The sequence below is a fragment of the Lupinus angustifolius genome, chromosome LG14 (genome assembly GCF_001865875.1).
Source record: "Lupinus angustifolius cultivar Tanjil chromosome LG14, LupAngTanjil_v1.0, whole genome shotgun sequence".
NCBI lineage: Eukaryota > Viridiplantae > Streptophyta > Magnoliopsida > Fabales > Fabaceae > Lupinus > Lupinus angustifolius.
The window spans coordinates 8,950,876-8,966,589 of NC_032022.1; the positions used below are offsets into that span (position 1 = coordinate 8,950,876).

Sequence of the window (15,714 nt, forward strand, 5' to 3'; positions counted from 1 at the left end):
GTATTGTGACAATTCAAGAGATAGTCCGAGGAAAATAAGTGAAATCACAACCATTCCTACATCTTTATGGATAAATCATACAATTTTATAAAGGTGTTATTCTATTATTTTCTAAAATCATCATTATTGTTTATATTAAAAAATATTTCTTCTAAAAAATACATAGCCATTTATTAATTACATTTTTATTAATAAAATATACATTTACTATTTTATTATTATTGCAATTAATTATTACTTTAATTTATCAATTTCATTTATTGTTATATTTAAAATTATTATTATTAAATTATCATTATTAAAATAAAAAAGGAAACGAAATTATCGTAGATATTAGACATAAAATTCAATAACAATGACGACACAAATGATGGGCCAGACACAAAATCATAGATGGATATAGCACGACAACGTATCAATGTACAAGGTTTGCAAGGAAAACCATGAGCTACGAATTCAGCAACATGGAGACATGTGGTCGAGGCAAGGGAATGGTGACGCAACGAGGTGATCCACGCGAACACGACCCAATTGCAGGTGACATGTGTCAATCTTTGCATGTGTTGAGGCACAAAGTACATGATCTAGTGCAAGATCAGATGGAACAGACAAATGGCACACGATGGGTGGTTGGACTCGCGAGTATGTGGCATTAGGTACTGACGCAGGCGAGTACACTAATGACAATGTGACACGGGTGTGATATAGAACATTTTTTTTTGTATTTCTTTTCTAGTAATTTTGGTGCGTTCTTGTGTTTTTTGATGATTTCAAATTAAGGTTGTATGGTCTATTAATAATTGAAAATAAGAGACTTTGGGAAGTGAATATGTCACTTTTAAAATATAGTCATGAGATTTGTTAACCCTCTTTCAAAAACTAATAGATTTCCTCATATGTGATTTAAAATATTGATATGATTTATTCAATTTTAAACTAATTGATAATATATATTATCTCGTGTGATTTCTTTACTTTAAAACACTAGTATTATTTATTATCTCATCATATTAATTTATTTTTAAGATAATGAAAATATTTAATATCTAGTAGAACTTATTCACTTTTAAAAAATGATAATATTTTTCATATGGTTGGAATTATTTATTCATTTTAAATAACACAGACAATATTTGTTATCCAATATGATTTATTATTTTTGAAGACACTATTAACCTTTAGTAAAATTATCTGTTGATCCTTTATCTTTTAAAAAATTTGTTACTCTTGGATGAAATTAATAAACTATCCTTATTTTCTCTGAAAAATTATTTTCAACATGAAAGACCTAAATGCATTCATTTCGGATAGGAATGAGCAAAAGACTAACACCCTAATATCACTATAAAATCATAAAAATCACTAGAATGTTCATAAATAAGTAAGAAATAATTATATGACTTTATAAAAACACAAAAATTACCATTCTTTCTCTCATCCTATCCTCTTTTATTTTGTAAAGTGAGTTAAACAAAATTAGGTATTCACATTTATATAAGGGGCAATATGTATAAAATGAAATATTTGTATTTATACTTCTTTTATATGAAAAAACTTATAACATATGTATATGCATAGATTAAATAAAGTTAAATCATAAAATTGCTCCTCAAAGATGCAATAACCTCTAAGTTAGTTTAAAGAGAAACAAAAGACAATCAAATAAGTTTAATTGTTGGGCATATAATTTTTTCATGAACTAGTGAATGATTCAGCTTGAAAAACTATTTTTTTCAACAAAAATAACATGAATAGACCACAAAAAAATATAGAGTCGAAAAGGCGTGAGAGTCTAACTTAATATGAAGGATGTTATCCTTACTTTCATTTATACTATAATTATTTATTATTTATTCGTGTTATCATCTCCATCAACACTTATTTCTTAAACTATGTCTTATTCAAGTACACCATACAAATTCTTGCATGTTAACATTAGCATCTTTTCTTTCAATCAAACATTTATGTTTTTTTGTTATTTTTTCTTATTATATCTATAATTCATTTATTACCATCACAATTTTTCTAAAACAAAAAATATTCAATTTTTAATCTTAAGTGAGGTTGGCTAACATTAATTACATACAAATATAATTAAAATATTTTTTTCCAACTACAAACACGCCATAAAAGAAATGTCGCATTTTTATTTACTTTTTCATAAATAAAAGTCGAGTTTATGATATAACTAAACATAAGTTGTATAGCAACTTTAAGTTTTTTTTTTAAATTAGCAAAAAATTAAAAAGTTTCATTTCTAACTAACAATGTTGGACAAATACTAAAAACAAATGTAGAAAATACAGTCCAATTCCTTATTAAACAAAAAAAAAGATTAACATCCTTTTCCACTATATTTTATTATTAAAAAATTATATGTATTAAAAATATATGAATTTTATATACTATTTTTATTCTAAAAAAATATAATTTAAATAAATGATCAATAATATAATAATTATATATAAATCTGTTTAGTTTTGAAAAATGCCATTGGGTTAGGGGCAAGAATGCCTTTTTGACGAGAATAGGAGAGAAGAAGCTGCGCTGTCCATCTCGCCTTCTTTTAATTTCTACAATCTCTTCTTCCAACACACCGTGTTAGGTTTTTCTCTCTAACTCCTTTCACTTCACCCTTCACCCTTCTTTCCTTTCTTCATTCTTCACTTTCTCACTTCACACCCAAACACACCTTAACCACTTTTCACTTAAACCCTCATTTCATCGATTCTACATCAAAAATCAAATAACCACAAAAACAAAAACAAAATAATCTCAACCTCGTTCGTTGCTTTTTTATTTATTTCTGATTATTCTAAACGGCTTTTCGTTCTATGATGCATTGCGGAAAATTAATTGATTATTTATTTAATTGATTAATTATTATGCCGTGAAACAGATACGTTGTTTTTTATGATTAGTTTCTTCTGGTGAAGGAGTTATGGCGTCGAAAGGTCCTAGGTATAAGATTGATCATGACACAAAAGCTAAACGGCAAAAGGTTAGTTTTCTGCTTCGTCGTTTTTTTCTACTTTCTAAACGTATTAATTTTTGTGTTGTTGAATACTTGAATAAAATTTTAGTTTCTAGTTTTGTCTTGTTTTATTTTGTTTAATTGCTCGTGTTATGATATTGTTCTCGTGAGAGGTTTGGTCTTCTCGTGGTGGTTTTAAATCTGGATCCACAAGAGTTGCAGATGTTGATATGCTAAGGTTTTAAGGTTTTGTGAGTTGCCGAAAATTGTATGGTGGAACAATTGAGGCCACATCAGCTGCATTTGCCCGAAATTGACTGTAATGTAAAGGTTTTGGGCGTCTATTAATAGTGACCGCAACTGCTATTTAAAACCCTGGTCACCAGTTGTGCATCTAAGATGGACTTAGATGCTGTAGTTGTTGGAGGTCTTGGATCAGTAATGAAGTAAAATTAACTGAATTGAAACTGGCTAATACAACTGACCCCCTTGGTCTGCGTGGCAATGAGTCATGTGAATGAAAGAAATAGGCATCAAGGACTTACTAGCTCGATAGGGGTTAGTTAGTTGGAATACAAAGTGATTCACAAATAAGATGTATGAGGGTTATAGATCAAAAGAATAATAGATTTGGTTGATACGTTACATACAAAAAATATAAAATAAACATTGAAGGAGAAAAAAGTTTGAGGAATGGAAATTAGGCAAGATTTATTTACATGGAAGAACAAGTAAACTTTGTAGTTGTTTGGTATAGACTGTGTTTTTAGATTTTGATTATAAATTAGGAAATTATATAACATGAGATTATAAATTGAACAAATGACCCCATCCTTTTGAACATGTTATTTTTTTCTTCTTTTTCTTGGTTTATAAGTTTTTTTATAAACTAAGTTTGTTAAAAAAAAGCTTAGTTTATAAGCGAAAATAAAGAAAAAATAATCCAAGCTAAACATGCACTTAACAATTATAATAGGTTAGCTTAGTTATAGTAAGTTTCCAGGGATGAATAGGAAACATCAATGCTATTTTGATAAGAAAGTTTATGGTTATGCTTAGTGCCCACCCAATCATGGTTGGATAGAACAAAAATGTTGACTGGTAATTTACACTTTCGGCCTTTCTTGAGTTGTTTCATGGAAATATGTTTGTCACATTTAAGGGGTATTTGGTTTGTTTTCTATTTTCATTTTTTATTAATTAATATGTTTTAACTACTACTTATGAAAAATATGCTACATTGTTTTCACTTTTTTTTAATATGTGAAATCAATATTGACTGAGTCAACAAGTAATCAACCAATGTGCTCAATCCAAAACAAAATTATCAACAAGGTATTGGTTTAGTGGTGTAAGGCCCTACTAGATCCCCAGAAAGACCAAGAGATCAATAATTCAATTCCTTGGAGCGACACTTATAGCGAGGGGCAACCACATACCCCGAAAGATATTAGTTTCTTACCCACAGGGTAAGGGGATATTTTTGGCAGTACAAAAAAAATCCAAAACAAAATTTTCATTACATGCAAAGTTTATCCTTAATGATTAAAAAAGGGATGACCCAATACACGAGTCTCCCGCGTGGTAGAGTATTAGATCACAAGGCAACAATCTTATCGTTGCTCTAAGACTTGGGCTTGACCTTTCTTTAATGATTACACCTTATATTTTCTTTGGCTCTTAAACCCCTTTGCGTTAGTGTCTTTCCTCAACTTCTCCTCAAAGTTTATCCTTAATGATTAAAAAAGGGCGGCCCAGTACACGAGGCTCCGACGTGCTAGGGTATTAGATCACAAGACAATAATCTTACTGTTGCGCTAAGACTTGGTCTCGACCTTTCTTTAATGATTACACTTTACATTTTCTTAAACCCTTTTGAGTTAGTATGTCTTCCATTTGATTCACTTTTCTCATTGGTGCTCTTTTGATCTTCTGTCATGACTTAACCACACCTTCAGCTAGTTTCCTCAGCTTCTCCTAAGTTAGTTTTATACATTTATTTATTATCATATCTTTTTTCTTGTCTGCTTATCCATTGCAACATTCTCATTCCAACTACATATATTTCTCGTTTGCACTTCAATGCTCAACATTCACCATAGAAAACTACTTGAATAAAAGGTAGAGTGAATACAAATACAAACCAAACTAATGATATTAAGCAAAACAAACATTTTGTTCTTTAAGAAAATTCATTGTATTCCTTATTTTTGTATAGAATACTTATTTTTATTGTACTTCATAGATATGGATATATTATATATATGTATAATTTTATTTTTTATTTTTATTATAATTGTTAGATATTAATAGTAATAAATTAGGAATACTAAAAAAATAAGTTAAAAAGCACTGTTGGTTTTATAGTAATCCCTATATGTTAGAATTGTAGTTTGAGTTTGATAGTCATTTTGTGATCATAAAGTACACAGTACGGATGAAGTATTTCTCAATTTTGTCCATCAAATTGAATCCTCTGTCTAATGTCCTCAAACTCCCCATCAATTTCTTATCACTTTTTAAGCATCCAATTCCAATATTACAGTATTGCTAAACCACACAACATATGGTATGATATGATCTCTAATTTGTACCTTCAAAACATTGCCAACCAAAAAAGAGAGAGAAAATGTACATCTAGGAACATTTAGTTTACTTTTCTATAATCTTCTTATGCTCACCTATTTTCTTTAACATTATCACTTTTTGCTATATCAGGCGCTTGAAGCTTCAAGGGAGCCTAGGCGACCCAAAACTCATTGGGACCATGTCTTAGAAGAGATGGCGTGGTTATCAAAGGTATCTAGTTTAACCTTCAAACTCTAAATGGTCAATGTGGGAACATTTTAATGTGTATGATTTTGCTTGCTGTACCTTTTGTTTCAGGACTTTGAGTCAGAGAGGAAATGGAAATTAACACAGGCGAAGAAAGTTGCTTTAAGAGCTAGCAAAGGCATGTTAGATCAGGCTACAAGAGGTGAAAAGAAGATGAAGGTTCTGATCTCCTTCTATAAATGAAAGAAATTGATAACCTGCCACAGTTTCCAGCATTCTGATTGTATTATTTCTAGTTACATAGAGCATAATTTGATGATTGTATGCATGTTTTTTCCATGTTGCATTATGAGAGATGAATCTTGTACAGGAAGAAGAGCAGCGGGTAAGAAAAGTCGCATTGAGTATATCCAAAGATGTTAAGAAATTCTGGACGAAAATAGAAAAGCTGGTAATGCATTTTTTATTAAATTGATTTGATTGCTTGCTTGCATAATTTTCCTTTGATGTCCTTCATTTTGTTCTCTATTGATATCCTAGGTTCTTTACAAGCACCAAATGGAGCTTGATGAGAAGAAGAAAAAGGCACTTGACAAACAGCTTGAGTTTCTCTTGGGGCAAACTGAGAGGTGAATTCCTATTATCTTTTAAGTTAGTATTTTCTGTAATTGGGTGTACACTAGAACCTGTTGAAATGTTTTTTCAAACATATTACTTTAGGTACTCCACAATGTTGGCCGAAAATCTTGTGGATGCTTATAAACCACAAAAGCAGAATTCTCCGGAGCTTCAAATGTGTACAGAATACAAGGATGTAGATGGAGACAATACTAATGAAGCTAAGGAAGTTAATGTTGGTGGGTAGAGAGATGTATCTTCAAAGTTTTGAGTGTTTATCACTTCTTACTAACTGTACTCAACCCCTTGTAGAAGAATATCCATCAGACGCACCTGACAATGATGAAGAATTTGATGTACAATCTGATGATGAATCGGTATTTTTTTAAACTAGTATTCTCTTTATTATTACCACCAATCATGCTGATATTGTAGAGATTTTTTTGGGCAATTGTATCTGTGAAATGTGAAAGCAACTTGTTGCATCCAGAAACCAAGATATAAAGATTATGAGTGTAAAGAGAAGAGAAAACAGGGAGCAGATAAGAGAGAGACAGAAAATAGAAATATAATTGAATTCTGTTTTATTATGACTGAATTGAATCATACAAAGGTTAAGTATCTCTATTTATAGAGATGTACACATGGCAAGCTTGTTCAGCAAGCTTGTTCAGCAAGCTAAGGCTTCTATCATAAGAAAGACTAAACCATATTAACTAAAGCCAAACTATTAGCTTACATAAGAAGCCTAATCTAACTCAAACAACAGTACAAGGAAAATCTAATTGTTAGCTTGCTTACTAAGTCAAGGTAACTCAGTTGCAATATTCTCTAATACAACCCCCTTGAAACAAAAGGTGGGTGATATACAAAGGCATGATCACAAACTTTGAGCTGATTCCTGAGACTGATGAACCTTGTTGGGGATAAGGGCTTGGTAAGCACATCTACGGTATGAAAATTGGCTGATATGTGTTTGACCTGAATAGATTTGTTATGAATCTTTTCTATGACAAAGAACATATCAAGTTCAATGTGCTTTGTTCTTTGATGTAGAACAAGATTATGAGCCACGTCGACCGAATTTAGGTTGTCACATAGAAGTAAGGGTGTAGTATTGGGGATCTTTAGTTTAGTTAGGAGAGACTGCGCCCACATGAACTTTTGAGCATGTAAGCCTAAGCTTCTGTATTTAGTCTCTTTGTTGGATCTAGAGATAGTTTGCTACCGTTCAGACAATCGGGGAGTTCACTGATTTAGCAGCAGAGATATTGGCTCTTCCAATAAGATCTCTGATGTACTTAGATTGTGAGAGAAGAATATCTTTTAGATACTTAACTTCTATCCCTAAAAAATAGTCTAGAGTACCAAGATCTTTTAGAGTAAAGACACGAATTGTGAATGAGAGACCTAGTGTGGGATTGAGAGGACCCTGTGATGATAATATGATCCACACGCACTAAATCAAACAACTTGTATAGCAGTAGATTTTTGAATGAATAAGGAATTATCACATTTGTTGGTATCAAACTCAAGATAAGGAGAGTTTTCTTTAACTTCTCAAACCACTGTCAATGTGCCTGTTTATATTAGGCTAACTGTTGTTATTAGTTAATCATTGTAATCAGATTTGTTAATCAAAGCTGAGTGTTAACAATTTGCCTCTTTTAGTTTAGCCTCCTAGTTAGTTAGACTAGAAGCATCTAGAAGAGTGGTAGTTACAATTATGTAACTGCTACATGACTTGTAACTACTTCTATAAATAGAAGTTACTCATTGTATTCATTTCAACAATCAAAAAGTAAAAATCAAAATAGATTCAGTTACACTTTCTTCTTTCTTTCTCCTTTCTCTACGGTTTACTCTTCTTACATGGTATGAAGAGCTTTTATGGCCAACGCTGCCGCTGATCCTTCTCCTTCCATGGATTTTCCACCAAATTCTTCCACCGTTGCGCCAATTCAAGCCATAGCTCTAGTTCTATCTATTCCAGTACCTGTCATGAAGCTCACAGAGAAGAACTATCTCACATGGAGCCAATCCAGTTCATGATAACTGTCTTAAAATCCAAACGAGTTCTTAGGTTGCTGGAAGAGCTACTAGACCTGATACATCTTATGCTCATCCATCTCGTTATGCTATGAATATCACACACATTGATCAAGACTCAAGCAAGCCATCCTTGTGGTATCCCGATTCAGGTGCAACAAACCATCTCATTGCTGATCCATCATTTCTAGTTGAACCAACTGAGCAATTTGCCTCATACCATGGGTAATGGTAACAAAGCTGCTATTACAAGTTGTGGACATGCTTATTTTCAGTCTCCTTTTAATTTCGAAGTGTCTATGTCCTTACATAACTTACTTGTTCCTACAATTACAAAAAATCTCATTAGTGTGTCATAGTTTTCTAGGGATAATCAATGCTTTTTTAAATTCCACCCTAACCATTGTTTTGTCAAATATCAGGCTACTAAACATGTGCTTCTTCAGGCTTCTCTCACTAAAGAGGGGCTCTATGCTTTCCACAACCTTCTGTCACCTACTTCCTTACATTGTAATGCCAATTCAAGGCTGCCTTTGTTTGCAAATAACATTGTTTCTTCTAGTTCTAGGACTTTGTCTTCTTACTTACTTTGGCACTATAGACTAGGACATACCCATGAGGCTGCTGTAAAAAGTGTCATTCAACAATGTAATATCTCACAATCTAATAAAACTAGTCTTGATTTTTGTACTGCCTGTTGTTTTGCTAAAGCTCATAGACTTCACTCTCCTGCATCCACTTCCATTTATAATAAACCTTTTGATCTTTTATACCTAGATCTTTGGGGACCTGCACCTATTCATTCAGAATCAGAGTTTAGGTATCATTTGTCTATTGTTGATGCCCACACCAAACATACTTTGATTTATGTCCTAAAGAAAAAGTCAGACACATTACACCTGTTTCAACATTTTGTAAAACTGGTTCAAACTCTTTCACCTAGAAATCAAGGATATTCAAAGTGATCGGGGAGGAGAGTTTAGACCATTTACTGAATTTCTCAACACCTTAGGCATAATTCACAGAGTGTCATGCCCTTACACTCATCATCAACAAGGGACTGTTGAGAGAAAACACAGACATATTGTAGAAATTGGCCTAGCTTTACTGTCTCATGCCTCTCTGCCCGTGCCCTATTGGAAATATACCTTCACCACTGCAGTTTACCTCAAATAGATTACCATCACCCACACTCAATCAGTTTTCCTCTATTAAGACCCTACATAAGTCATAAGCTAGAATTCAGGTCCTCTGAGTGCATCTTCCTTTGTTCCTAGAATTCACGTACTCTAGAGTCCTCCTCTGTCCCACAAACTTCCAATGTTCCTAGGTCCATTCATCCAATGCAAACGCGTTCTAAATCTAGTATTGATAAGTCCTTCATTCCTAGAGTTCCTAGGGCATTTCTAGCACAAACTGAACCTACTTCTATCAAGACAGCGCTAAATGATCCTCTTTGGTTTCAAGCTATGCAAGAGGAATACAATGCACTAATTCAGCTAGGTACATGGTCTATTGTTGATTTACCTCCAGGAAAACAAGCCATTGGTTGTAAATGGCTATTTAGGATAAAAGAATACAATGCACGAATTCAGTTGGGTACATGGTCTATTGTTGACATAAGGGCACTTTACTTCAGTTTGGTTTTCAAATCAGCAAGTGTGATAATTCTTTGTTTATTCACACTTCATCTACTTACAAACTCTATGTGTTGGTTTATGTGGATGACATTATTGTCACTGGGTCATCTGTTCCTCAAATTAATCAGATCATTGCTAAACTCAACACTTTGCACTAAAGAGGCTAGGTACTTTGGATTATTTTATGGGCATTGAAGTTAAACACATGTCCAATGGTTGCCTTTTTCTATCCAAACTAAGTATATCAGAGATCTTCTCAAGAAAGCCAACATGAATTCAGCCAAGCCATCTACTTCTATGTCTACTTCCTGCAAGTTAACCAAAACAGGATCATCTGGTTTTAAAAATCCCACACTTTATAGGTCCATAGTAGGGACACTTCAATATGCCACAATCACAAGACCTGATTTTGCATTCAGTGTCAACAAGGTTTGTCAATACATGTCCAATCCTCTGATCACTGGGCTGTTGTTAAGAGAATATTAAGGTACTTACAAGCGTCACTCACTCTAGGTATTCAACTCAAACCTACCAGCTCTACCACTCCTTTTCCTATTACTACATTCTCTGATGCAGATTGGGCATCAAATCCTGATGATAGAAAATCTATTTCAGGTGCTTGCGTAATTGTTGGTCCAAATATTGTTACTTGGTGGTCAAAGAAGTAGCAAACTGTTTCTAGATCTAGTACTGAAGCTGAGTATAGAAGTCTAGCCCTTCTCAATAGATCATCTGGATTGAATCTCTTCTCTCAGAATTTTAGTTTACCTATCAATCTCCATTGATTGTGTGATAACCTCGGTACTTTTGCCGTGACCCACAATCCTGTTCTTCACCATAGAACTAAACACGTTGAGTTGGATATCTTTTTTGTGAGGGATAAAGTCCTATCAAAGCTTCTACAAGTCAAGCATATACCATCTGAGTTTTAGATAACTGATGCCCTTACTAAGCCTCTATCTAATTCAAGATTTCTCTCAATCAGGAAACTTCTTCAAGTGGTTGTCAAGTCATCAAGTCACCCTCAGCTTCAGGTGGGAATATTAGACTAACTGTTGTTATTAGTTAATCATTGTAATCATCTTTGTTAATCAAAGTTGAGTGTTAACAGTTTGCCTCTTTTAGTTTAGCTAAGCCTCCTAGTTAGTTACACTAGAAGCTTCTAGAAGAATGGCAGTTACAATTATGTAATAGCCACATGACTTGTAACTACTTCTATAAATAGAAGTTACTCATTGTATTCATTTCAACAATCAAAAAATAAAAATCAAAACAGATTTAGTTACACTTTCTTCTTGCTTTCTCCTTTCTCCTCTACGGTTTACTCTTCTTACAGTTTAAGCCCATATAGAGCTTTGTTGAGTTTGCACACCAGAGATTTATCTATCTTGATGTTGAAAACACATAGGTTGTTGCATGTAGACGTCTTTAGTGAGATTGTCATTTAGAAAGACATTATTAACATATAGTTGTTGAAGAGACCAATTGTAGGTTAAACCCAAAGTAAAAACTCTGATAGTAATTGTTTTCACCACAGGGGAAAGGTTTCATTGTATTCAACACCCTGTTTTAGTGAAAACTTTTTGCAACCAACCTAGCCATATGTTTATCGGCAAAACCATGTGGAATTTATTTAACCCTAAAGACCCATTTGTAGCTAATGATCTGTTTATTATGAAGAAGGGGTAACAAGGGACTGATAAGAACATTATACTCATCCTGCATGGCTGAAGTTCAAGCATGACCAACTATGGTTGCTTTAGATATAGGCTCAATGTGAGCTAAGTTGGCTCTACTCTAGGGTAATTTTATTTTGTATGTCCCTAATGTAGACCTAGTCTGCATTGGATGGGAAGAAGTTGAAACCAAGACTGTGGAACAAGGTATAGAAGGAACAATAACATTTGGATCAATAGTGGAAACTAATTCATCAGAAATAGTAGAGGATGGGTTAGGGCAAGGAGAGGGAACATACTCAGAAACAAAGGATGGAGATGTACAAGTTGGAATAGAGTGAGGAAATAAGAGTAGGATTATGAAAAATGAGTAATTGCTCAGGTGAGTGAGTGGATTGTGAAGAAGATGAGAGGAGGAATTGATAGTTGGAGATAGGGAAAAATGTATTCGTTGAAAATAATATCTTTAGAAACAAGAATTTTTCCCTTGACTAGTTAAACACTTATAACCATTGTGTTATAGGGAGTAACCCAAGAAGGAACATTTTGAAGACCTAATATCCAATTTGTGTTTATTGAAAGGTCTGAGATTAGGGGAACAAGAACAACCAACAACTAGAGATAGATAATCATGTTTATTACCAAAAAGAAGAGTGTATGGAGATTTGTAGGCCAGAGTGGGGGATGAAAGTCTATTGATGAGATGAACAAATGTAAGGAAGGCATGGTCCCAAAACTTTAAGGGTAGATAAGCATAAGCTAATATGGCTAGACTAGTTTCAACAATATATTTGTGTTTTCTCTCAATTGTTCCATTTTGATGGTGAGTATAACGACAATCAAGTCTGTGAGTGATGTCTAACTGTGTATGATAGGAATTGAAAGGCCTAACTTCCATACCCCAATCACTTTGAACATACTTGAGTAATGTCTTGACTTTCGTTTCAACAAAAATACCCAAAGTGTGTCTAGTAACTGCATCTAGAATAGAGAAATAATACCTAAATCCTTTGACAGAATCTAGAGGTGCAGGTCCTCACAAATCCATATAGAGAAAATAAAAAAGGTTAGGATATTGACTAATATTAGTCAATAGAATGCGACCTATATGATTTCCCTAGACAACAAGCAAAACATAAATCCAAAACACCTCTATGAATGTGAGAAATATTACAATGATTGAGTACATTAGTAACAACCTTTTCATTAGCATGCCCTAGTCTGCAATGCTAGAGGAAATAAGTTGAAGATGTACTAGTTGTAGTATGTACAATTTTATTGAAAGGAATAGGGAAAACATAATTGTAACTAGTAACAGACGAATCTTCCATATGAGAGGTAGAACCAGTATAGGAACTCGAATAAATAGATGGTTGGAGATCATGAAAAGCATAAAGCCCCTCCGAAGCGAGATTGCTTCAGAGCAATATTTGATCGGTAGTTTGAGACTTGACAAAAAAAGAGTAAGGATGAAACTCAAAATAACATAAATTATCTCTTGCAAATTGAGATACATTGGGCAAGTTTTTAGTGGTAGATGGAACAAGTAAACTTTTAAGAGAAAAAGGTACTTGAGGATTGAAGGATGAGTGAAAACTAGAATTGTTACTAGTAGCAATAGGGATACTAGAACTATTACCCTTGTAGATGTGTTATGGAGTAACCTTCTTAGTAGGTTCATGTAGAAGGGCAGGATCAGGTGTAAGGTGATTGGTTGCTTCGGAGTTTGGGTACCACACTGGTACGTTGGTGTTAAAATTTCCATCACCAAAAGAGGTAGTTGTCATTGCATAAGTGGAACCAGATGGCACTTAAGTAGAAGGATGAGGAAAATCATAATTAGAGGCCAGTCATATAGGATGAAAGTTGATTATAATGCCCTATAGATTGAGTAAGATATGAACCTCTAGTAGAATAAGTGAAACGAGGTCCAAAGTATTGATTGAAGTTCCTTGCAACCTGAGGATAAGAAGGAGGAACATAACTAGAGTAATGTCTTGAAATAGGAGGAAAAGATGGAGTGTTGTAAACAGGTGCATCAAAACCAGGAGCATCATAGGAGGAACTATAGTCAAAACCAAAGGCAATTGGTGCATAGTAGCAGTATGATACATCATGTCCATATTTGTTATAAAACTCAAAAAAATACTGCCTCCACGTGGCTTAAAACCTTGACCACCACAAAAGCTAATGTTTCCATGAAATTGAGAAGTAAAACCCTCATTACGTATTCTAGGGATAGAAGGTGAGAAAAGGGAACAAATAGGCTAATGCTGCAATTGAGAAGTTATAGAGGCATGGCTTGATGGGGATTTGACATCAATATTCACAGAAAGGGCATCAGAAATAGATTTATTGTGATTTCGTTCAAGATGAGCCTTAAAGGTTAGGAGATAAGACCGAAGAACATTGATGGAGGGAATTTCCTCTTAACTCTCTGCAGTAGTGATCAGAGGTTGGAACCTTTCAGGAATCCATCCAAAATACAATCAACATGTTTAGCTAGGGTTATAAGTAAACCAATGGAAATCAATGAATCAGCTATCACCTTGATTTTCATGAAGGAGATAATGTTAGATCCTTTCACAATGGATATTAATTGAGCCCGAAGATGTCAACTTATTGCATTGGTTTGAGCATGACAAACTCATGTACCTCACACTACAACTCAAAAGAATATCTGCAACCAACAACCCTTGATTGTCGATCTTCAGAGAAGGAATTGAGTAGCCACAAAAAGATCATTTGATATTGCTCTTCTCAACAAATAGTGACGTAAGCGGTTCCTGTTTAAACCGCGAAACTATTGGCACCGAACCTAACCACAAAACATGGTTTGGTTCGGTTTTTAAGGAACTGTTTAAGTTCGGTTCGGTTTATGGCTTTGGAAATTTAGGAACTATTCGAACCGAACCACATATTAAAAAAATAGATACAAGGGGATAATGTTGTTTGATTTCTTCACTTAACTTTGTGGCTTAAATTACCAATTTTGTGTGAATTTTACTGTTATATATGTTACTAAATTGTTATATGTGTTACTACTTACAAAATTGTTATATACATGCGTGTTACTTTCCCAATGTCTTGATAATTTGGAACCTATCTTCTAACTTTTTGTGCTATTGGATTTGAAACTAGCATATACCATAAATTATTATGTTACTAATTGCTATATCTGTTACTAATTGTGAATTGTATTGTTATATATGTTACTATTATATATTTATATATGCTACTAGTTACTACATATGTTACTAAATGTTACTAATTATGAATCGTACTGTTATAGTTATTAATTGTGGATTGTAATAATAGTAGTGTTTTTTCTTTTATGGATAAACAAATACATCATGAAATATGTTTTGAACTTTCAATTAATACAAGATTTAAAGAGCAGGAAAATCACAGAACCGAACCAAACCATTCATGACCGGTTCGGTTCCTACAATAAAATTTACAATTAATTGAAGTGAATCAAATCAAGTCTTTATGCTCGATTTGGTCACTGAATTGCACCAAAAATCAAACCGAACATTTACACCTCTACCAGCTAAGATAAGTTGGATTGAGACTATGAAAAAGACGATCTTCATCACTGAGATACTTTACTGGAATATCAGCACCAATAATAAAACGAAAAGCACAATTAGACGTGAGAACATCAATAGTAAACTATTGCCACAAGAAAATTGTTCTCAATAAGCTTTGTTGTTGGAAGAGGCAGAGAAGGAGAAGAGCATAGTGGAATCGCCATTGTTGGTGATTGAGAACCTGAATCTTCAACGTCAGCCATTACAGGCATGATACCATACAAAGTGAATAGAAAACAGAGAGCAGAGAAGAGAGAGTAGAAATGTAACTGAATTCTGTTTCGCAGTTACAACTTTCTTATTATGACTGAATTGAATTATACAAAGAGAAAGTATCTCTATTTATAGAGATGTAACGTGGCAAGCTTGTTCAGCAAGCTAAGGCTTCT

The 15,714-nt window shown here is 33.5% G+C and overlaps 1 protein-coding gene across 1 annotated transcript in view; it reads left to right on the plus strand.

The window, feature by feature from the left end:
* Positions 2,495–15,714, plus strand: part of LOC109326640 (protein PHOTOPERIOD-INDEPENDENT EARLY FLOWERING 1) — a 29,097-nt gene continuing 15,877 nt past the window's right edge. Inside the window, exons 1-8 of the mRNA XM_019559350.1 lie at positions 2,495–2,605; positions 2,900–3,001; positions 5,693–5,773; positions 5,861–5,968; positions 6,120–6,200; positions 6,290–6,378; positions 6,470–6,606; positions 6,680–6,744. Coding sequence (XP_019414895.1) covers positions 2,942–3,001; positions 5,693–5,773; positions 5,861–5,968; positions 6,120–6,200; positions 6,290–6,378; positions 6,470–6,606; positions 6,680–6,744 — 621 coding nt within the window. The 5' untranslated portion in view covers positions 2,495–2,605; positions 2,900–2,941. The remainder of the gene's footprint in view (positions 2,606–2,899; positions 3,002–5,692; positions 5,774–5,860; positions 5,969–6,119; positions 6,201–6,289; positions 6,379–6,469; positions 6,607–6,679; positions 6,745–15,714) is intronic.